At 44.2% G+C, this 24772-nt stretch overlaps 1 protein-coding gene across 5 annotated transcripts in view; it reads left to right on the top strand.

Annotated features, from left to right (window-relative positions):
- Positions 1–1802: 1802 nt before the first annotated feature.
- Positions 1803–24772, top strand: part of scrn2 (secernin 2) — a 37623-nt gene continuing 14653 nt past the window's right edge. For all 5 annotated transcript variants that reach the window (XM_079666724.1, XM_079666723.1, XM_079666725.1 and 2 more), the window contains exons 1-6: positions 1803–1938; positions 2483–2645; positions 20558–20739; positions 21948–22147; positions 23769–23984; positions 24100–24265. In XM_079666724.1, coding sequence (XP_079522850.1) covers positions 2484–2645; positions 20558–20739; positions 21948–22147; positions 23769–23984; positions 24100–24265 — 926 coding nt within the window. In that variant the 5' untranslated portion in view covers positions 1803–1938; position 2483. The remainder of the gene's footprint in view (positions 1939–2482; positions 2646–20557; positions 20740–21947; positions 22148–23768; positions 23985–24099; positions 24266–24772) is intronic.

Here is a 24772-nt window from a genome sequence, read left to right as displayed (position 1 = left end):
GATTATATTTCACATCATTAATTCAAATCTTCACAGTAACTAAAGGTATTAAATAAATGTAATGGAGTAAAAGTACACCATTTACCTCTGAATTATATAGTGGGGTAGAAGTACAAAGTAGCAAACCATTTAATTTAAACAAAATAATAATATAATAATAATAATAATCAAGTAAACTACAAGTACCCCAAAATTGTACTTAAGTACAGTACTTTAATAAATATACTTAGTTCCTGTACACCACTGATTTTACTTTTGGTAGGCTACTTTGGAGACCAGGGACAGTTGTAACATGGGTCGGTTGTAACACCTTCAATATCTCCAATCACAAACAAGCTAGAGTGATGAAACTCACTCTGCACATGCGCAGTTAAATGGTAAGATCGTTGAGAAAAAAAGGAGCCACGTTTGAATTTCTCGCGTAAGATATCAGCAAAAGTGTGTTTCTGAGGTAAAATATTAACTAAAATGATATGATGTATTTTTTGGATACTGTCTTGAGTTCAAATGTCTAGGAATCCAAACTAGCATTATTAGAATCACTTTTTTGTAAGCTACAAATATAACTAGCTAAATATGGGTCAAGCTAGCAATCAGGCAGGTTCACAGGGGTTGAAAGCAAGACTGGTGGTCCTGGGACGGTTGTAACGGGACGGTTATAACATGGCACATTTACAATGATGGCTCATTTGCTTGAATGATCAATTGTTCATTCAAGCATACAGTTGTATTGTTGATTGGTGTGCATTGTCCCTGTAAAAATAAACAGAATAAAATACTGTACAGTAGGCCTAAAGTGTGTGTGTGTGTGTGTGTGTCTGTGTGTGTGTGTGTGTGTGTGTGTGTGTGTGTGTTTGTGTTTGTGTGTGTGTGTGTTTACACTATGCCAAATGTCAGAAAGAGGAAGACAGACAGGGGAGTGCCACTTGCTCTGCTGCAGAGGGCCTCAAATGAAGTTGAGAAGGGTAAATTCAAGGAAGTGGCAAAGTCCCTGGATATATGCCATGTCACCCTGTACCGGTTCCATACAAAGAGGCTGAGGTTGGAGAGTCAGGGATCACAAACACCCCCAAGAGTAGGCTACTGGACACCAAAGAAGGTGTTCTCAACAGAGCAGGGGATGCTTTTGAGAGACTATCTGATGGAGGCAGCTGATTTATATTATGGTGTCAGCTCAAAGGAGGTAGGTCTACATAATTAAGGTAGAAGCACCTCTCAGAGAACAATTTAATCCTTCACAGAGGATGATGCTGTGTGTGTTATCTGTTATCCTGTTCATTGTTTGTTGGAGGATGTGTGAAACCCCATTAAAATCTTGTTGCCTTAGAATTTGACAGCTTTCCCTATTTGTTGTCATGTAGTAGTGTGAAAAAAGGTAACCGTTATTAACATGTTACAACCGTGCCTGGCATGTGTGACAACTGTCCCTGTACACAAGGACAGTTGTAACAGTTGAGTTTAAAAATAAATAAATACATTTTCCAACCTGTACTTATTTAATAAAAACATCTTAAATACATTGTTTCAGTAGCTGACATATTGATAATGTATAATATAGCAAAATGGCTATCCTATTGTAAATGTTTTTTTACTTATTGGGGAAAAGCCCAAAAAGTGTTGCAACTGTCCCTGGTCTCCCCTATGTTTTGATGCTAATACTTTTGTGCTTTTAATCGAGTAACATTTTGAATGCAGGATTTTTACATGTAACAGTATTCCTACACTCTGGTACTTCTACTTTTACTAAAGTACAAGATATGAGTACTCCTCCAGCTCTGTGAGAGGCAGACAGTGATCTGCATAGTGTCAGATGAACAGTCTACTTGTGGCCAGACGACACGAGACCTTTAAGTACACACTTTTGGATTTCTTGGTCACGTGACCAGTATCTCCAGCCTGCCTTCTCTCAGCCGGCCGGCCGCTCGCACCATTGACAAGGTAAACATTTACAACAGCAGCATTCATACAATAGCTATATTTCACAGATACATCAAAGTCCACCCTGTTTTCCCGACCCCCAGAGACAGGCGGAATGACACGAAGCGTCAGGCTGCTCTCCGCGGAGTGACACGGGACAGTGTGGACAGTTAGGCCTAATCTGCATTAAACACTGTTCACAACAAACACAGCTACATCTGCGAGCATTGCACTTTTCGGCGACAGTATTTCCGGTTTGTTAAGCGATTTATGGTCGCAAATGCGAGACAAGAGCGATAATAGAGCAATATGGCGGAGGGATTTGTGAAGATTACAGTCAATAAAGTGCTGCTCCTAATCCCTGTGTGAAAGGGATGGGCAGTGCATCGGCTGGATCTGACTTTCTGCAAAAAGCTGGGTGGGGGTGTAGGGGGGCTCTTCCTTTACTGTTGTGTGGATGCGTTTTCAGAGCCTTGTGATAAGGAAGTCATGTTTTTTTTACATGAGGTAGTTCAGCAAACATTATTTGTATGTCATTATGTTGTTCTTTCTCTTTTCATCACAGGATGACAGAACCACCCAGGTCATGTGATTGTTTTGTCTCCTTGCCTCCTGGCTCTCGCGATGACCATGTTATTTTTGGGAAGAACTCAGACCGTCCCCGGGATGAGGTGCAGGAGGTGGGCTACCACCCTGCAGCCCCCCACCCTCCAGGCTCCATGCTGGAGGTAGAGTCACACACACACACACACACACACACACACACACACACACACACACACACACACACACACACACACACACACACACACACACACACACACACACACACACACACACACACACACACACACACAAATATTTTCAGAAGACTTGAAGAGAAACATTTTCCTCTGTGAATGTTTAAGGGAAAGGAACCGAACACTTTAACCAACTAATTTATTCCTTTCTCACTTTTACCAAAAGTTTGTGTTATACAGTGTTAGTGGAAGAAATACAGACTTGGTACTGACATTGATGCATGAGACACAGTGGCATTAATCATATCTTTATATCTAGTCTTGAAGTTTTGGTTTTCTTTGTCCAAGTATTGACCTATCTTTCTCAGGGATTACTGTCTCCGCCTAAGTAGTTAAAGGATGTTATGTTGGTTAAACTTAACTTAAAGCCTGTTGCCAAGAAAAACAAATGTGTTGTACTTACGAACCCAAATGAAAGATAATCAAAAACCACCAGTGGTGAGTGAGAAGAAAAAAAGTGTACTTCTTGTTTTGGTAAACCAACTCTTTATGTTTCCTATATCACCAGGGGATTCACCATGGGTTGGGAGGGTTACTTTTAAAATGTATTAAGTAACTTAAAAAATGTAAATGTAATCAGTAACTTAATCTGAGTATCAAAACATAAAAGTAATGTAACCTGATTACTTTCTGTTACTTCCTGTTACTGGTTACGTCAATATCAAATGCAATGCAAATAAATACAAGGGAAAATAAGCATCAATGTTTGTTACTTAAGTGTCAATGTAAGACAACAGAACAACATCAAAGAAGAAACCAAGATATTTAGAATCAAAAATGTGTCCTCTTAAAATATAGGCCAACAGAATAGTATAGTTTACAAATGTGTTTGTTTAACACATGAATTAAAAGCATACACAGTATTTTTGTTTTCCTACTTTACATAAAGAATAATTAAAATAGCCTAGATTTAAACCATAAAGAAAACTCAGGCAGTTTATAGTTACGTCTACAGTCTACCTATAATATTTCGTTCTTTATTTAAAAATATGTTGTAACACTGTAATCCTGCTGTAAACCCATTTTTAAAAAATCTGTAAAGTCTTTATTTAATGTAACTGTAAGGGAATACAGTTAACTATCCTGATTACATACTGTAACCCCATCACATGTAATCCGTTACTTCCCAAGCGTGTGAATCACACAGTGGCGGCTGGCCCATAGGGGGCGATAGGGCGCAGCCCTCCCTAAACCACACACAAAAACATTATTATTATTAATAATAATAATAATAATTAATTATATCAATTGTCAATATCTTTGTGTTTAAAATATGAAATGCACCCAGAAATATGTGTAAAACATGATTTAAAAATAATTTGCGCAATATATACGCTTTTCCTAGTGCACTGTATGACTGAAATTCAGTGCTGGGGTGATGGAGAAATCGCCCCACGGAGGCGAGTTTCTGTAGAAGGTTAGCCAATTGCTGAATAAAGATATGAACGTATGTCATAAAATGTAGCCTGAGCCAATCAGCATCCTCAAAACTAATACCAGAGGGGCGATTGTTTTATCGCCCCAAGTAAGCAACTGCTACGCAGCTGGAGGACGCCCACAGGATTGCGGTGAGGAAACACAATGAGGAGGTTGTGTTCCGTATAAATAGGAAGTAGGCCCTACAATCCACTCCCACTTTTCTTCAGCACTCCGTTGCAGAAGCATCGTCAGGCAAAACAAGTTATTTTAAGAGCTACTTACTAAAAAGCAAACATTCCTCCTAAAAAGCTTTGTTTTTCTGGTAAAATGGAGACTGGGCAGGAAAGTCAAGGTTGTGTCAGGGATTGCCTCGGATGCGGGTCGGGCTACATTATGAGCTTTGACAGGCACTCACAGTGTGAGTCCTGCCTGGGAATAGAGCAAGCGAACGCTGCTCTCACTCCCGGGGTATCATGCTCGCATTGTGCCCGTCTCCCGCTGGCCCTCAGACAGCAGAGAGCGGACGCTCTCGCTGCTGCGGCTGCCGAGGACGATTGGCCCGTCCAGGAGGAGTACTCCGGGGACAAAGCCCTTGACTTCCTGGATCCGAATGGCGGGCACGAGTCGGAAGACTACGTCCCCTCCATTCAGGGATCACCGGGTGATTCCCCCATCATCTCTCCACTCCGGACGGAGGAGACAGGTATGGGGCCCGGTGTAGGTCCGGTGTATGATCCAGTGATCCCTATCTCCGCCACCACGGCGTTGCCGTCGATTGGCGGGATTCTCCTGGAACTCCCGGAGATTATATCTAAGGTGGCCGTCTGGAGAAATCTCCCAGTTCGCCTAGCTCAGGAGAGCTCGCCTCCGGATGATATGTCCGGGGTGTTCTCCCGGGTACACAGGGTCAGGAGTGACCCGATCTGGCCACGCTTCCCGGCCATAAGGAAGTACCAGGGGGGGGGCGGCGGCGGACCCTGGAGCAATCAGGGCTCCGATAGGGACATACGTGCCGCTCACGAGAGTGGAGGGATTCACGGATGTGAATTTTCCGACCGTGCCTCCTCTAGAGCCGAACCTCACAGCGTTCTTTGGGGCTAAGCAGGCCAGCATGGTTACCGGACGGCAACCCCTGTTGGCTGCCCCCAAAGATCGGTTTGTCACCCGACAGACTGACCGCATGCACCAGTGTGCGTTTCAGGCGTCAGCGGCGGCGAACAACATAGCGTTGCTGTCAAAACTCCATGGTGGAAGTGTCCGAACAGTCAAAGACTATGTCCTCAGTGGAGGCTGAGGAGATAGGTAAGGCGGCCAGTACTGCACTTACCCTGTGCGCAGCAGTCGCAGTCACGCAGGCGCGAATTGCAGCGTGGGCGACACAGGTCCACCGGTACCTCTGGCTACAGCAGGGGTCTATACCGGAGGGTGCAGGAAAGGATCTGCTGGAGGCTCCAATCAGTCCAGACGGACTGTTTGGTCCACAGTTCCACACCAAGGTGGAGGCTATGAAGTCTGCGGCAGAGCAGACAGACGACATAAGGCGTCACGCTAGCCGGCTTCAGGAAAAATGTCCTCGGCGACAGCAACGACAGCACCCGCAGCCCCCGCAACAGTCTCAACGGGGGCAGCGGCGAGATAAGCAACGGCGCCAGAATCGCCCTTCGGCAGCTGCAGGGGCTCCGTCCCAGGTCTCCGCTCCTCCGCCACAGAGACAGGATCTGCAGGCGATGAGTCGGAGGAAAACGAAGAACCCCCGCTTCTGGTCTGCTCCTCCGAGAGAACCTCAGAGGAAACAGAACCGAAGATGACTCTTTGGGGGGGTTATGTGGGAAGAAAGAATTGTTAATAAAAATGATTCAAATCTCAACAGTGTGTCTGGAGCAACTGTGTCTCACATGTCCCCCACACTAGTCAGGCCGGCTGCCATTAATCTATTGGTTAAAAGGCAGCAGGACTCGTTGCATAATCCATCTGTTTTTAACTTGTGGGTTAACAAACAGAGGGACTCGCCGTTTGAGCCAGCTGTTTCTAATCTGTCGGTTAGCAAGCAGCAAGGCTCGCTGTATTAGCCTGCGGTATTTAACCAGTCGGTTAAAAGACAGCAGGGCTTGACATTTAAATCGGCTGCTTCTATCCTTTCGGGTAACAAGCAGCGCGGTTTTTTGCTCTGTCCCAGTTGTGTCTACACACAGTCGTATTAAGCCTAGCGCGGCTATTACGCACGAGGTGAATAGCACTGCACACACCTCCGAGAGTTGGAGCGTAAACACGCCTCAGGGTCCTGTTTATGAGCCTTCTCCTAAACAAAGACAGGATGAGAGTCGGTGTGTGATGCAGCGTGTGGAGACCCCTTCACAGCCCTTTAGGGCGGGGCCCCCCTTGGGTTGCTTCACAGGCAACATCGGCAAGGGCTCTGGCATGGCTTGTCACCATGACTACCACAGCACAACAAGAACAGGTACGCCCGCTCTCAGAGCGGTGCTCCGAGTGGAGGCGGCTATGTTTAATGGACGGATGGATGAGTAGGCTGATCAGCAGAGGGTACTCTCTGCAATTTGCCTTACCCCCCCACAGTTCGAGGGGATTCAGGACACACTCCTGTCATCCCAAGAACAGTGTCTTGCGCTCCAGTCAGAGCTGCGGAAACTCCTGTAAAAGAGAGCAATTTCCAGGGTTCCTCAAGGGGAAGAAGATCGGGGGTTTTACTCCCCCCGAAAAAGACCGGGGGGATGAGACCCATCCTAGATCTGTCAGCATTCAACAGAGTGATACGGAAAAGACCGTTTCATATGCTGACAATCAAACAGGTAATGGAGTGTGTTCACCAGGGAAATTGGTGCACCTCCATAGAACAGAAGGATGCTTACTTCCACATAACCATCATCCCAAAACACAGGAAATTCCTGCGTTTCTCATTCCAGGGAATAGCGTACCAGTTCAATCGACTGCCGTTCGGATATTCCCTGGCTCCACGCACTTTTTCAAAGTGTGTGGAGACGGCACTGGAGCCGCTACGCAGAGGAGGGATGAGAGTGTTATTTTATCTGGACGACCTGCTGTTGCTGGCTCGCTCCAGAGAGGAAGCTGCTTTACAGACGGTACAACTCGTATCTCACCTGTCAGGCCTGGGTTTCATGATCAATTGGAAGAAGAGCTGTCCTCTTCCCTCCCAGATTATCATTTAACTGGGAGTGGAATTCAACTCAGCCCGCATGAGAGCACGACTCTCACAGCGGAGAGTGGAGAATCTGACAGCTCTCCTCAGGCGCGTCACACCCGGCAGGGTGGTGACAGCCCTCTCTGTGATGCAGCTGTTGGGCATGATGTCAGCTGGTCACGTGGTGATTCCCCTGGGTCTCCTTCACATGAGGAGACTTCAGAGGTGGTTTATTCGCCTGCGCATCAACCCCGTGCGTCAGAAGAGACGCATGGTGTACATTCCTCTGTCCGTAGGTTTAGATCTGACCTACTGGAAAAATCCCCACGTCCTGTCAGTGGGGGTTCCCCTCGGCAGAGTGACGTCACACACCTCGGTGTTTACAGACGCATCGCTATCAGGGTGGGGGGGAACATGCATGTCGCAGGCAGTGGGGGGACAGTGGCCGCCTCACATGTCCCTTCATATAAACGCGCTGGAATTACTCGCCGTATGGAGAGTAATCCAGCACTTCACCCCGTTACTGTGTAATCATCATGTGTTGATTCGAACAGACAAAAAGGCAGCGGTACCCTACATAAATCGTCAGGGAGGTGTACGATCATCGCAGCTGCTGAACACAGCCAGGCGGCTGTTGTGCTGGGCGCGCACACACGTACTCTCTGTCAGAGCAGTATATATTCCCGGCGAGCTGAACAGAGGGGCAGACCTCATGTCCAGAGGAGGTCCTCGACAAGGGGACTGGAGTCTCCACCCCGAGCTGGTCTCCCAGGTGTGGAGGAGGTTCGGGAGAGCGGAGGTGGATCTGTTCGCTGCACGCGGGAACGCGCAATTTGCTCTCTGGTTCTCCCTGAGAAGGCAGGATCACCCCCCTCTGGGGGTGAACGCGTTCGCACACAGACCTTGGCCCAGGGTGTTACTGTACGCTTTCCCACCAGTCCCTCTGATCCCTCGGTTCCTGGACCGAGTGCAGGAGGAGCGACTGATAGCGGTCTTAATAGCCCCGGAGCGCACGGGAGCGTCCTGGTTTCCATGCGTACAGCGGTTGCTGTCAGGGAGACCGTGGGAAATTCCTTGGCGCAGGGATGCTCTATCCCAGGTGGAGGGAGCGATCAGCGGTCACCCAGTGTTAGGCCAACGTTTGTGGGCATGGCCCTTGAACGGGAACACTTAGAGGGGCTTGGCCTCTCTCACGATGTTGTTGTACTATTCAGGGATCTAGGGCCGCGTCCACCCGGGGGCGTCTTACACAGCCAAATGGAGAGCGTCATTCCTCCAGTAGCCTAGTTAAGCCTACCTTCGTTCCCTGATGGAGAATATTCATTTTGTAATGCTATATTCCCTGGGAATGTGATGCTCCATTACGCATGGCGAAATGGACATGGGTTATTAACTGAGTAGGTGTGTTTTGTGCTTCTGGTAACGGACGGAACCAGTGGGGCGTAGACTACATCCTGCTTCGCCCTTAACCCAATAGCGATAGCCTTAGAGGGCGAAGTCTTATACGATATAGAACTGGGGTTACGTACTGTAACCCAGTTTCTATGAGTATAGGCGCAGCCCTCTAAGGTTCGGGCCCCACTGGCACCAATAGCTGAAGAAAAGCTGTTGTGTGGGAGTGGATTGTAGGGCCTACTTCCTATTTATACGGAAGTGAGCCCGGAGGTGGGGCCCACGTCATAGGTGGGCGTGGATTAAGTCTGTCAGTGCTGCACACGTGCAGTGGAGATTACCCAATAGCGATAGCCTTCGAGGGCTGCGCCTATACTCATAGAAACTGGGTTACAGTACGTAACCCCAGTTTTAAACGGAAAACAAATATGTGAGGATCAAAAATACATGTCAAACTTTTTTCTGTATTTGGATTTTATTTACATGTATATGAAACGGAAAACATTTGTGTGTGCATTGAAAAACACAAGTGTGGATCCGGAAATACAAGTGTGAATCCTTTTGGGGATCATGAAATACAAGTGTGAATCCTCTGTTCTCACTGTCCACTTTCCTCTTCTTGGAGAGCGCCATGTGTAATTATTTGTCTCTCCCTGTCTGCCGCTAACACGCCTGTTCACCCTCCTCTCCGCTTCTCTCCCTGTATCGCTAATTATTCTTCACTCACTTTCCTCTCCGCTTCTCTCTGCCGTGCTCTCATCTCTTCTTCTGTGTTTCTCTCCCTGTATCGCTCACTCGTCTCTTTCGCCCCCTGTCGGCGGCGGTTAAAATATAATCGCCCCGTCAAAATTGAAATCCCCTATTAATGTATTGATTATAGGTCCGGGCAGGGGCGGACTGGGACTAAAATTCAGCCCTGGAAACTGACCCAGTCCGGCCAAATAAAATGTCAAATGTTAGAAATCCGCTGTTTATTATTTAAAGTTTTACGTCCGATTCGCTCCTTTTTTCCCCCTCTCTGTACACAGCTCCAGTTTGGGCATTGGCCTGTCATCAGATTTAAATTTTAGTTGCTGCTGTAGTGGAAGTTTAGTAAAATTATTTTTTATGAAATACTCCAAATCTCCATCCTCCATAATTGCACTTGCTTCAGTTGCTTGTTACTTTTTAACGGCGGTGATGACAGTTACAGTACGAACTGAAGTTGATGCGATTTGATTGGATTGTGATTGGTCAATCCCTCAATCGACCGGTCGATCGCGACTGGTTGGGCACCCCTGAGCATTCTCAGGGTGTCCGCGGGGTCTTAAAAAGTATTAAAAGTTGATAAATCAATTTAGCGAAAATGAAGGCTATTAAAAAGTATTAAACGGAATTTTCAAGGTATTAAGAAGGTCCACAGCAACGACAACATGAAACACCCTTTAATTTACTGCAACGACATGTCAGGAAACCCCCTCAAGGCGGCCCCATGCATAGCGCGCCGTAAAATGCTGCTTCTAATTTTAAGTTTCGTTGCCTTGCTTGGTTCGAGGGGCCCCCACAGACTCTAGAATCACCATTGTCGATGGGGATCAAAGCTCTCCCGCCCCACATGCTAAGTACTAGCCAGAAAGCCGCGGCGTTTAAGTCCCGACTCTCCCGATAGCCAATCCGTGCCTCCCCTGACTGCACGTCGCTGACACGCACCGCTGCAGACTCTCTGCACGGAGGAGCAGCGGAGTCCGGCCGATGCTGCTCCTCCAAGGAAGAGACACACTTTCACTAAGCCGAACTATATCCTATCACAGTGATCTGCTATTTTAAAGTAAAGTCAACACATATCGACCCTAAATATAGTCTACATTAAGAACGAGAAAAGTGTTAACATAGTATTGCGGCAGTAATCTTAAACAAAGTGCCGCGAGGGACTAAACAAGAGAAAAAACATAGTGAACGCGCACAAACTCAGTCTTTCCAACACAGTATGCGTTTGACCTTTTATTTGCAAAGCAAAAATGCAATATTCCATATCCATATGCGTGCGTGCGTGCATGCATGCGTGCGTGCGTTCAACAAAAATTGTCCTTCTCTAGCTCACCCCCCCATCTATTACCAAGTGCGCAGGTAAAAGCAACCGGATATAAGCACAAACGTCATCACACAAATCCAATGACACGCCCACCACCTATAGTGACTCAAAAAACATGTATCGTAACAAACACAGAAATGGCTTCATATGTGGCTCCTACATTCCGGCCCCTAATTATATCAACATAATAATTACACAACTGAAAAATTATGTAGGAGACAATCAAGGAAAAAACTTTTAAGGATAAAAACGTCCTTTGTTAAAGTGTCCTTTTCTTCTTTAGGCAAAAAATAGAAAATAAAATTAAATATATAATTTGTTAGCCTATGAAGGAGTGATCTTTACTATCACGTCGGAAAAAACGACAATGTCAAGGTCTATGAAGTTCAATAACCCACTAATTTCCTCACGGCTCTTCTGCTTCCTGTAGAAGGCAGATCTTTGTGATAGGCCTGTCCAGATGGCTAGTTTTTGTCTTCACTCGCACCTGACGTACAAGTCCTCTTCTGTCTGGAATGGTTTGTACAATCCTTCCTGTAAGCCATGAATTGCGAGGTGCTGAGTCATCGACTATGAGCACAATATCTCCTGGTATGAAGTTGCGCTTGACATTTGACCACTTCTGTCGCTCCTGGAGTAGAGGCAAGTACTCCTTAATCCATCGTTTCCAAAACAAGTCTGAGATGTACTGAACTTGTTTCCATCTTCGACGAGCATATATGTCCTCTTTACGAAACAGTCCAGGTGGAAAAGATGGCTTGGTTTTTAGCAGCAACAGATAGTTAGGGGTTAGTGCTTCCAAGTCATTGGGATCTGTGGATGCTCTCGTTATGGGACGGCTGTTTATGATGGATTCAGCTTCACAAAGAACCGTGTGAAGACACTCTTCATCAAGGTTCTGTGCCTTCAGGCTGGAATTCAGAACCTTCCTCACAGATCTGATCAACCTTTCCCATACTCCTCCATGATGGGATCCAGTAGGGGGATTGAAAGTCCACTTTATTCCTTTCTGAAGGAGGGTGTTATTGATTTTAGCAATATTCAACTTTTCTATTGCCTCTCTCAATTCACGCTCAGCTCCGACAAAGTTGGTTCCATTATCTGAGCGTAATTCCAATACTTGTCCACTTCTTGCGATGAAGCGTCGAAGAGCATTAACAAAGGAATCTGTATCCAAAGATGAAGCTACTTCAATGTGGATGGCTCTTACTGCTAAGCATGTGAAGAGAACACCATACTTTTTAACTGTACCCCTTCCTCGCTTGACCTCAAAAGGTCCAAAATAGTCAACTCCAACACGAGTGAATGGAGGTTCATCTGGAGTGACTCTGTCTCGAGGTAAATCTGCCATCTGCTGCATTCCTGGAGCTCCATTTAGTCGCCGACAAACAATACATTTTGACAGGGTTTTCCTTATAGCCACACTAGCACCAGGAATCCAGTATATTTGTCGCAGGCTAGATAGCATGTGGTTACGACCACCGTGTCCCACATGTTGGTGTACTTGCCGTAGAATGATGTCAGAAATGTGAAGGTCTTTTGCCAATATAGCAGGATGTTTAGATTCTTCAGGCATTGCTGCTCTACTGAGACGTCCTCCCACTCTCAGAACACCATCTTCAAGTACTGGGTGGAGCTTGTAGATGTGACTAGTCCTTTTCACACCTTCTGTCAAGGGGTGAACACTGAGGCATGAACTCAATTGCACGACTCAAAACTCAGACTCAGATAGCGTTTCAAAATAAAGACTTTACTGGAATTTTGCACAGTAATAAAATAAAGAAAACAAAACACTCTTTCGAGGAAAACTAGAATCGTGATCTATAGCATAGGTCCGTGAAAGGTCCGTGAGGTAAGCCGATACGTAGGTCTTCGAGAGACAACGAACTGACAATTAACAGGAGGGAGCTAACACAATATATACACAGGTAAAGGGGACACAGTTGTAAACAATCAGGGCGGGGAAAATAATCAAGGACGCAGGAGACAGAAAGGGGCGGGGAGTGTGGAGGCCTGAAATGAGAGGAAGAAATAATTAAGGGCATAGACATAAAGCACAAGACAAAGGGACATGACAACTCTAACATAAAGAATAAACTTTCACTATAAGTTTCTTGGACATGACACCTTCTCCCTTTTGCAAGCCTTTGATTTCATCAGGAAACCTTTTTCTTTGGCAAAAGCAGATAATTTCTTTCTCAGCGTTTCGGAGGTCCTCAATAGAAAGAAAACCAGAGACCACCTGAGCCTTGATAGTCTGCATTTCCTTTTTTATCTCTCGGTCTTGTTGTTCCTTATTCAAGCCAGACTGAGCAAGAGTCAGACTCAATTGCTTCCTCTTCCGACTAAGGCACAGCAGCAGGTTTTTCAACCTAAGGATCCAACCAACCGTCTTCTTCAGGTGGATCCAAGAAAATAAGTGATTGATCAATCGGGTTACAGCATCCATATCTTTTTCAACCTGCACAGCGTTCACATTCAGACTTATCTTGACCTCAGGGTCTTCTGGTGCCATTTCAGAGCCATCAGGGTTCACAGGCCACTGTTCTTCAGGTCCACTGAGAAACTGAGGTCCAGACACCCATGTGTCATCTTTCAGGAGCATTTCCACTTTGACTCCCCTGGAAGCCCAGTCAGCAGGATTGCTTGCGGTGGGAACATATCTCCACTGTGGTCCTGGATCATAAGTCCTGGATGGATATCCTCGTGGATTCATCTTCCTATTATACACACATGCATTTCCAAACATTTGGACTACCTATGTTGCAAATGTATTATCTTTTCAATTTACACACGGCATCTATTGCACGTCTGTCCGTCCTGGGAGAGGGATCCCTCCTCTGTTGCTCTCCCTGAGGTTTCTCCCATTTTTCCCTTTAAACTGTGGGTTTTCTCTGGAAGTTTTTCCTTGTACGATGTGAGGGTCTAAGGACAGAGGGTGTCGTATTGTCATACTGATATTCTGTACAAACTGTGAAGTCCACTGAGACAAATGTAACATTTGTGATATTGGGCTATATAAATAAACATTGATTGATTGATTGATTGATTGATTTGATACGCTGCATATTTTTGAAACCCTGTTTGCGACGAAGGTTCGAAACCTTAAGGTCTCATTACTGATGTACTTCAATACGGAAGTACTATCAGTCCAAAAGATGGAGTCTTTAAGTTGCATTTGCAGCTCCTTCCTACACATCTTGTCCATACGACTTGCAACCACGGCAGCCGTCAATTCCATTCGAGGGATGGTTATTGGTTTCAATGGGGCCACTCTAGCTTTTCCCATAATGAAGACACAGTGCACTTGTCCTTTGATGTTATGTAATAACAGGTAAGTCACTGTTCCATAGCCGTCTTTGCTTGCATCTGCGAAGTGGTGTAGCTGAGCAGAGGTCACTTCCCCAAAATCCACCGGTTTTAGGCATCTGTCAACTCTAAACTCTTCGAGATTGCAGAGCTCCTTCAGCCAACTTTTCCACTCTTGTGCAGCTGAGGCTGGTATAATATCATCCCAACCAAGTTCTCTTCTGCACAAGTCTTGAAGAATCATCTTGGCTGATAGGACCACAGGTGCCAATATTCCTAATGGGTCAAATATTGAGCTAACCATGGAAAGGATCCCTCTTCTGGTTATGGGTTTGTCCTTGATCATGATCTTGCACTTAAAGACATCTGACTCAACACACCACTGTACGCCCAATGCTCTTTCCACAGGGAGTGTGTCATTATCCAAGTCCAGATCCTTAACTTCTTTTGCTCTCTCCATCGAAGGTATAGCAGCAAGTACGATACGTCTGTTGCTAATCCACTTTGTGAGATGAAAGCCCCCTTGAGCACAAAGTGCACAAAGTTCATGATAGAGTGCCACTGCCGTTTCCTCTGAGACCACAGATGTTAGACTATCATCAACATAGAAATTGTGCAGGACGGTGTTGATTACTTTGGGGCTGAACTGCTCCTGATGGTCCTCTGCACACTTTCTAAGGGCAAAACTAGCACAACTTGGCGACGATGTAGCTCCAAACAGGTGTGCAACCATTCTGTGCTCTTCTAAGTTCTGATGATGATGATCTCCATTTGGCCACCAGAGAAACCTCAGCAGATCTGAATCCTCAGCTGGTACTCGAACCTGATGAAACATGGCTTCAATGTCTGCCATTAGTACAACAGGTTCCTTTCTGAATCTTGTCATGACTCCAACCAGTGTGCTGGTAAGATCTGGTCCCTGTAGGAGCTGCGCATTCAGCGATGTTCCCTGGAATGTAGCTGCACAGTCAAATACGGCCCTGATCTTTTTCTTCTTTGGGTGGTATACACCATGGTGTGGTATATACCACACCCTGCCGTCACTGCGTTCCAGATCCACAACTGGCACTTTCTCTGCATAGCCCTTCGAAAGGATGTCATTCATGAAAGCGGTGTAATCAGCATGAAATGAAACATCTTTATCAAACCTTCTCTTGAGGTTCAGTGTACGTTGTTCTGCTACTCTCCTGTTGTTTGGCATACTAACATCCCTTTTCCTTAAAGGTAAGCCAATACAGTAATGGCCATCCATCAACTTAGCAGACTTTGTGACGTACTCCATAAAGTGACAGTCCTCTCTTGACGGTCCCATCTGCTCATCCTGACTGCATTCAGGGAAATCAGCCTTTAGCTGCTGCTTCCACAGATCTTCAAGGCTTGCAACGGATATCCTATTGACAGTGACATCTGGCTGTCCACAAGTCATTTCACTACTCCTGTCTCCTCTGAGAGGTCCATTGACAGTCCAACCCAGCATAGTTTTGACTGCATATGGGCCCCCGTCTACACTCCGAATAACTTCCCATGGCTCCAGTGCCTCAGGAACATTAGTCCCAATCAACAGGTCCACATCTGAATCAATCTCAGTAATCATTACATGTTTCAGGTGAGGCCATCTCTGAAGGTCTTTCTGCCAAGGAATGTTGCCTTGATGAACTGGCATAGTTTTCTGGGTGTAGGTGTCAGGCAGCTCACAATAATGACTGCTGTCTAATCCAGCCACATGCAGGTCAGAAACAATGTGACTTCCAACTATTTTCTCCTGACCCATTGTCCGAAGGAGAATGTCTGTTCTTCTTCCCCTGAGATTCAGTTTGTTCATCAGCCGCTCCGTGCAGAATGATGCTGAGCTCCCAGGATCCAGGAAGGCATATGTTATTAATGTTTCATGTCCCTTCTTAGACTTTACTTGAATAGGCACTATGGAGAGAGTACAATCTGGCTCACCGGCCCCTGTAAGACCACTGGACTGAACGGAGATCAGAGCACTGCTTATAGCTTTTCCTTTAGCTTGCGTTGTGTCAGTTTCTTTCTCTTTCTGATAGATATGAAGTATGCTTGGGTGCTTCAGACTGCATACTTTGCACGAGAGGCGTTTCCTACAGTCTTTACTCATGTGCCCAATACACAAGCATCCAAAACAGGCACCATGTTCCCTTTAGAAAGCGATTTTCTCACTATGAGCCTTTCTTTCCAGTTGAAAACACAGATCCAGTATATGTCCACCTCCACAAAACAGGCAAACACTTGTACCTAGTGAGCCTCTCTCCTTCATTCTTATTTCAGGTTCCACTTTCTTTTCCGCTGTCGTAATAGTAGTAGCAAAGCTGCTTCCCCTCATCCTTGGACGAGGTTCAAACTTAGCTTTCCTCACATCTTTGTTGGCTGCTGGTGGAGTATCCTGTATATCTCCAAACAGTGGATCGCTCACAATATCCACCTGTCTTTCAACGAAGTTAACAATATCCATGAATGTAGCTCTACGGCCCTGCCTTTTCTGTAAGTCATAGGCCAGAGTTCTCCATTTGTCCCTATATTTGTAGGGCAACTTTTTTATGATGGCTAGCATATTGCTAGGCATGTTCAACTCACACATGTATTCAAACTCTTCCATGACGTTGCAGCATCCTCAGAAAGAGACCGTAAGCTTGCAGAGCTCGCACATCTTCTACTCTTATTGGCTGCCATGAAAGAGCCTTTTCCATTTAAGCTGAAACAATTTTCTGTGCATTACCAAAATGCTCCTGTAGCAAAGCCTTTGCTTTGGCATATCCTCTGTCATGGGCCATATGCTGACAGCTTCTGACAAGCTCCAAAGGCTGCCCCCTGGTGTACTGTTCGAGAAAATACAGGCAGTCTTTAGGGTTGTGAGTCTTCTCCTCAATGCTGTGCTCAAAAGCTCTTATGAATGCTTGATATTGAAATGGAGAGCCATCAAAAATCTGAATTTCTCTTTTCGGCAGAAAAGAAAGAGACTGTTGCTGAACCAACATGGATGTTATTTCATTTTTTCTTTCCAAAACATTAATTAAAGGATTCTGAGCACTGCTGCTTGGTGCCAGTGCTGCTGGGTGATTGCTTTGGTGCTGTAACTGTGGATGTGATTGTGTTGAACTTTGATGTATATTGGCCTCTGAGCTTCTTATGGCTTGATGTTGCAGATGTCCATATTCTACTTCATGTTCTCTGTGCGAAAACTGTAAGTCAGACTGGCCACCTGTAGGCCTGTTTGTGTCAGGCAGAAATGTTTTTGCTCCAGCACTGAGTGTGGCTTCCTTTCGTCCCCTTTCCAAATAAGAATGCATGCCATCGGGACTCACAGATGTATTACTTGCAGCACGAGACCTTCCAGAGCGTCTTAGCACATTCATTTTAGCCCTTGATGCGGCTATTTCAACTTCCATTTCCAGTTGCTCCCTCTGTTTCCTGAGCTGTTCCTTATTTTTCCTGAGCTCTTCCTCTTGTTCATCCAATGCATGCTTGTCTTTTAATAACATTTGTCGTGCCATGAGAGCGGCCATGTCAGCCTCAGCTTTGATGCATGATGATGTAGTTGAAACACTGGACCTGGTTCCAGCAGAGCTCCGCTTGCAAGACCCAATGCTTCCTATGTTTGAAACACTGTCGCTTGGTTTTATTTCCTCTTGTGCTTCAGAAGTTTCAACATTTTTCCCAGATTGTTTTGAAACATGAGACATACTTTGTTGGTGTTCATCATATATCTCAATTGAGGAAACATGTGCAATGGTGCTGCTCGGTTGTCTCCCAGTTTCAGAAAGCCATTGCTTGACATCGTCGATAAATCCATTGTTGTATTTCATTGTCTTGGCAAACCATACATTTTGATTTTCCTGTTCGTCTGCAGGAAGAAGAGGAATTACAGACTTGTGTAACAGGGTGGTTTCTTTAACCAGTTGAATTAAATGTTCAAGTTGAGTTTGTATTTGTGAGGCGTTGTCATCCCTTTGCATGAGATCATTCATTGTTTTAATCACACTTTTCATTTTGTGAACCGTTGATTGACGTTCCTTTTGAAGCTTTTCCATTTTATTTGCCAAAGCCTTGGCAGTGAGTATCGACTCTCTTCTTTTGTTCATCCATTTTTGCCACATTGACATCTGAATTTGATCCACTTATTGACATATCCTTTTAATGTTTTAATGAATGAACAACAAATGCTCCAATCCACACAACCTCTAGCGGCACAAACCAACACACGCAAGCAACAAGTCAGTCCCCAATGGACACGCAGCAGTAACTTATTCACACTGTGTTCTAACAAACATTTACACAGCATGAATGAAGAAGTTACATACCGCTCGCTCCTGCTGCTGTGTGGATCGTCCGTCAGTCTTTATCCTCCCGGCAGCACGCTGAAGTTTCCTTAAGCCGCTCTCCAATACAGCGGCGAACACGGCGTTTCAATGTTTCCTTTTAATTCCACAGCGTCTCAGATCGATCCTAGCAATCTCCGTAGATCCACGCTGTGGTACAAGTCTTTTTTGTTGACTTAATATTGCGGCAGTAATCTTAAACAAAGTGCCGCGAGGGACTAAACAAGAGAAAAAACACTGTGGACGCGCACAAACTCAGTCTTTCCAACAGTATGCGTTTGACCTTTTATTTGCAAAGCAAAAATGCAATATTCCATATCCATATGCGTGCGTGCGTGCGTGCGTTCAACAAAAATTGTCCTTCTCTAGCTCACCCCCCCATCTATTACCAAATGCGCAGGTAAAAGCAACCGGATATAAGCACAAACGTCACCACACAAATCCAATGACACGCCCACCACCTATTGTGACTCAAAAAACATGTATCGTAACAAACACAGAAATTGCTTCATATGTGGCTCCTACACATAGGATATCGTTTTTGTTGTATCTCTTGGGAACAATGCCTAAATCAAATACTTTCTAATGGTTTATTTTTCTAATAAACCTTGCATTGGGTTAGTCACACAATTCATTATCTTGTGCTTTGTTCTATCTGAATTATAATAAGGAGTTATCACAAGCTGTTTAGTTGTGCTATCTTACAATCAACACTGTAGTAAATGTGAGGTAAAGTGTGTCGCCAATGTAACCGGTTAGAACTCAAAGTGGCGATGAGGTCTTAAAATGTATGGAAAGGTTCTTAAAAGGTATTCAATTTGACTTCAGGATTCCTGCATATACCCTGATTCCAATGTAGCGCCCCTGGTGCTCGCGCTTTTGTGCGTGCTCTATAGTGCCCGTAATAGTGTTCACTGGAGTCCAGCACCTCAGCACCCCCACTCAAAATACCTTCCCGCGCCTCTGTCTACCTGCTCTTCACGTAGCTCTGCATGTCGTCGTTTAGGTGCTTTTTTTTTCTGGAGAAAGGCACTGCTCAATCCACTCCTCCATACTAGTAAGACCACCTCGGAGGTCGAAGTTAACCTTAAATGTTTCCATCTTAAGCTTTGTTAGTTAATTAGTTAGGTTTCGTAACGGACGTAATGTAACAGTTGTAACGGTTGTAGCTTTTCTCAGAGGCGGAGGGATACATGACTTGTGAAAGTAACTACAATTCTACCCGTGATATACGCTCATTAATCACGGCTAAGAACCAATCAGATTGCTTGATTTGACTTGTCCGTTTTATAATGTTGATTATACCGTTGTTCTGTAATATATATATATATATATATATATATACATCATATATATACATACATGTATGCAAGTATTGCTAATGCCATTGTTTTTAAGTTTTTGTATATAGTCCTCAGTCTCAAATGCTTAATTTGTTTATGGAGGCATTACAATTTAAGACTGGTAAATTAACACTGAACACTTTTTTTGCAATAAGTCATACTGGGATGTTTGCTGAAATTGATTGCATGTGGCACAGCCCTACCTAGAAACAATTCCACCAGCCGCCACTGGAATCGCCGTCTCTTTTATCTTTGCCACCATCTGGATTGTAGGAGAGCTAGAGGGGCAGTTGAATGAGACCTAACTCTTCTTTGTTTGGGAGTGAGTCTCTACTGAGGACAATTTTCTAGTTCTAAATAGACCTAATGTACACATTTATGTCTCTCATTCATTTAATTCAGAATACTGATGTCTAGAAAAGGCTGATCGGATACACTGTTTTACCGCAAAGGAGGTAATTTTTGCCTTTTGGTATTTACCTTAGAGATTATCTCAGCTTTTCCTACCACACTAGTTTTACATTTGACTTTTAATTGAATTATATTTTATTCTTATTTTATTGTAATTGTTACTCTGGTTATTACCTGGGAAGGGGTAGATAGTATTGTTTACATTTTTTGTAAATTGTCTATGTGTTTGTTTTGTGAAGCACTTAGAGCTAACTTTGAGTGTCGAAAGTGCTATAAAAATAAAGTTTGATTTAATTAGTGTTGGTGTAAGTGTTTGTGCAATGTATACCTACATACCTTGATTTATACAACACCATTATTTTTTCTGGTTTTCAATTCATTCACTCACTCTTTTTTTTCCTCAGTGCACATACATCCAGATCCCTCAGGTGGAGCAGACCCACGCTGTCGTCCTCAGTAAACCTGCCTGGATGTGGGGTGCAGAGATGGGAGCCAATGACCAGGGAGTGTGTATCGGGAACGAGGCTGTCTGGACCCGAGAGGCCGTCAGCCCCGGAGAGGCTCTACTGGGCATGGACCTCGTCAGGTGAGAACCCTTTTGATGCTGTATGGCTGGATGGATTGAATATTGCAATTACATAAACTAAAATACAACCTAATGGGTTTTTTGTGGGGCCAAAATACTGAGCATGCTTTACTTTTCTTCACCGTATACTGGTTTAGAAACTAAAGGAATTATTGTATTGAAGGAAATACTTTGAAGACTTCATGAAGACACATCTCAAAAATTATAATAATAATAATGAACAGTAAAGCGATTTAGGCAATAAAGAAATATACATTTTCAAAGCTGATTAAAGCAACTATTAACTGTGTTCTAATTATATACAGTTTAAATATTGGACATTCATTAGACCTTTTAACTTGATCCTCTGACGCTTTGATCAGAAGCGTGTGTAGATTGTCAGGAGCCTGTTATGACAGGTGTGGTAAGAACATGAAGGAGTTCTAATCTATTCATCTCTTTGTATAAAAATAGTTAACCAATAGGGAATGTTGCCAAGTGATTCTCAGATACCGTTTCCTCGAAAAAATACGCAGAGGATCGTCTGAACCGCAGAAACAAGCTCAACCGGTCCTCATGGTTAGTTAAAAAGACTGAATACATGAAAAAGTACAATTAGATCAAATGAAAGAATTGTTACCATTTATTTAGAACTTATCATAGGTGGGAGAAGTACTCAGATCGTGTACATAAGTAAAACAAAGCACCAGAATGTACGAATACTCTGTTACAGTAAAAGTCCTGCATTCAAAATGTTATTCAAGTAAAAGTCGAAAAGTATTATCATCAAAATAAACTTCAAGTTCCAAAAGTAAAAGTAGTCCTTGTGCAGATTGGTCCATTTCAGAATAATATATATGATATGTTTTATAATAATTGATCATTAAAGTGTTCTCAAAGCTGGTAAAGGTGCTGCTAGTTTGAATGATTTTGTATACTGCAGGGTAGCTTGTGAATTTACTCCAGGTGGAACTAAAGTCTGATTTAACACTTGATCATATTTCACATCATTCATCCACATCTGTAAAGTAACTAAAGGTATTAAATAAATGTAGTCGAGTAGAAGTACACCATTTACCTCTGAATTATAGTGGAGTAGAAGTACAAAGTAGCATAACATTGAAACACTAAGTAGATATCCTTAGTTGCTTTACACCACTGAAATGTATTAACTGTTATACCTACATGGTATCTTGTAAAAAGAAAGTAATCCAGCATGTTCTCATCAGACTGGGCTTGGAGCGAGGGGACACTGCCTGGGGGGCGCTGACGGTCATCACCAGCCTCCTGGAGCAGCATGGCCAGGGGGGGCCGTGCAGGGAGGACCCTGAGCCGTTCAGCTACCACAACACCTTCTTGCTGGTGGACCGCAACGAGGCCTGGGTCCTGGAAACAGCAGGGAGGCTTTGGGTGGCACAGAAGGTTACAGGTAAAGGGTTAAAGGTCAAGGGGTGCTGAGTGGGAGGTGCATGAGTAGTGAGTGAAAATGAACATTCAGTCAGTGGGCCAGATAGGGTGCCTGGCGGATCACCTACCATTTTCTAATTCACCATGAAGATAAAATGATCCAAAATAGGATATATTTTAAGTAAGGGGTCAAATACAGTATTTTTGAAGGCTGTGTGGCTTGATATTTGCACTGTTTATGCAGCATACATTCTTTCTGGAAAGTTAATTGAAAAATCACCAAATCTCTTGCATAGACATATTTTGCTCTTTTTTCCGGACTTTAAAACCTAAGGACCTTTGCACCCCAGTGCAACAATGTAGACTCACTAAAGGGCCGATAATAGTCATTTAGACATAATGGCCTTTTAACATGAACCAAAGACGCATTAAAATGTGACCCGGTGGAGTCAGGGATCCATAAAGCGATACCACTAGCAAGGCTAAAAGGATTTATGGGACTAAAAAATACTTAAGTTACGAGTGAGTTTAATCAGCCTTAAAAAGCATATCAACACTAAACCACATCAAATCTATACGAAATATTTCTTTACTTAAACAAATCTCTTTGTTTATTCTTTATTCTTTAACATGAGACCAAAGCTTATAGAAAACAGTCAAATAATTCAGGGGATTCTATGACTTTTGTGAAGAGTCAGACCTTCGTGCATCAGGGTTGAAGCACTCTGTCAAGTGGAGATTAACCTGCAAGTATATGCAAATACAGCACAAAGATGCATTAGTGTACATAAACGGCATGATTCTTGCTGAAAGGTGGAACATTTTTAATATGTTGCCCTCTTAAAAAGACAATTGGAGCATAGCATTTGGAGCAAGGACTCGGAAGACTGGGAGAACACTGGAGAGCTTGAACTGATGTCAGACAATACATTTTTTAGAAGTTCAGCCGGAGAATTGACATAGACATTTGCTGCAGCAAAGAAGTGAAAAAGCTCCTGCTCAACCAATTCTGAATCTCTCTAACCAAGTCCAAAGTATTTCATAATAATAACTTACATTTACATAGCGCCTTCATAAACCCAAGGTCTCTTTTACAGAGGGACAAACACAAAACACACTCTGTGGGACTGAACACACTGGAACTACGAAGAAAACAGACGGGAGACAGAAGGCATATTAGGGGAAAGGGCATGGAGGGACAAGTAGGTGATGAGGAGGAGTTTATAGGTGATGCGAGTTCTGGAGCCAGTGGAGGTGACGGGGGGTAGGGGTGATGTGCTGCCAGGGTTTGGTGCGGGTGTGGACCCTAGCAGCAGAGTTCTAACTTGTTCTGAGAGAATAATCAACATTCTGCATGACAAGACATAACAAGCAAAGCACTATAACTCCTGTCCCTTTGCTAAGAATATATTTGCCTAAGGGGAGACACATACCCAATCAGATGGACTACCAGATGTCCCTAAAGCCAGGAAAACATCCTGTATCAACTTATGCCTGACTCATTACAGTCAATAATATGGGGACAACGCCACTATTAAAGAGAGTATCACCTCAAGGTCGAATGCCTGCGCTCTGTGAGGGGAACAGCTAAGATTAAAGAAATCAAGCATCTCTACAATATAACATCCCCTTCCTTTTCTCAGAGGGGGTGAAGAACATCTCCAACCAGCTGACCATCGGTGCTGAGGGGTCCGCAGAGCACCCAGAGCTGCGCAGCGTGGCCCAGGGCCAGGGCTGGTGGGACGGAGAGGGAGAGTTCAATTTCTCTCAGGTGTTTAGTTCCGAGAACCCACCTGCCAGGATGGAGCTGGCCAAACAGCGCTACAGGGGCGGCACAGAGCTACTCCAGCAACATGAAGGTGAGAGGGCTCAAGTTCTTCTTTTTCCAGAATGCCTGTGGACGTCCCCCTTAGAACATAAGTCGTATCTTTTTTTAAATGTCAATCTACTGTAACATTCATCCACTCTCTGCAGGCTCAGTTACGGCTGAGGTGATGATGTCCATTCTGAGGGACAAGCCCAGTGGGATCTGCATGGACTCTGGAGGTTTCTGCACCACAGGCAGCATGGTGTCTGTCCTGCCCAGAGACAACAGCCTGCCCTGCGTCCACTTCTTCACTGCCACCCCAGACCCCTCAAGGTATGTCACTAGTTTAACTAAGAATTCCTCTAGATTAGACATTTCTTAGAACTATAAAAGGGGAGGTGCAATGATGATGTATTTTTACGAGATGATTGTTAACATTGCAGGGGTTGCCTCGACTAAAAGCAATCGGATTTCTGCATCGGATTTCTAAATAATGCAGAAAATAGATCTATAGAAAACACACGTTTATGATGCTAACACGTTTTGTTCAGCAGGATAATCTCCATTTTTGTAGCTTACATGTAATTTCCAGAAGTAAACATTTAAAACTAGGCTATAAACAAACAAGCTGTTTGCTATTGTGTGCGGTAACCTCAGAAATACTAAGTAATACTAAGTAATCATTCATACAAAAGTTTAAAATAAATGCATCATTTTATGAGTCCGTGAATTAATATTAATTTCCATGGATCTTTCTATCCTTCAATCTGAGGTATGGAACTCTTGTCTCCTCCCTCTGGCAGTCAGAGTAACTACTCAAGCTCTGTTACTTTAGGTGTG

Source organism: Notothenia rossii (genome assembly GCF_949606895.1).
Source record: "Notothenia rossii genome assembly, chromosome: 1".
NCBI lineage: Eukaryota > Metazoa > Chordata > Actinopteri > Perciformes > Nototheniidae > Notothenia > Notothenia rossii.
The sequence above is the reverse complement of the archived record's forward strand: the minus strand, read 5'-3'. Positions and strand labels throughout refer to the sequence as shown.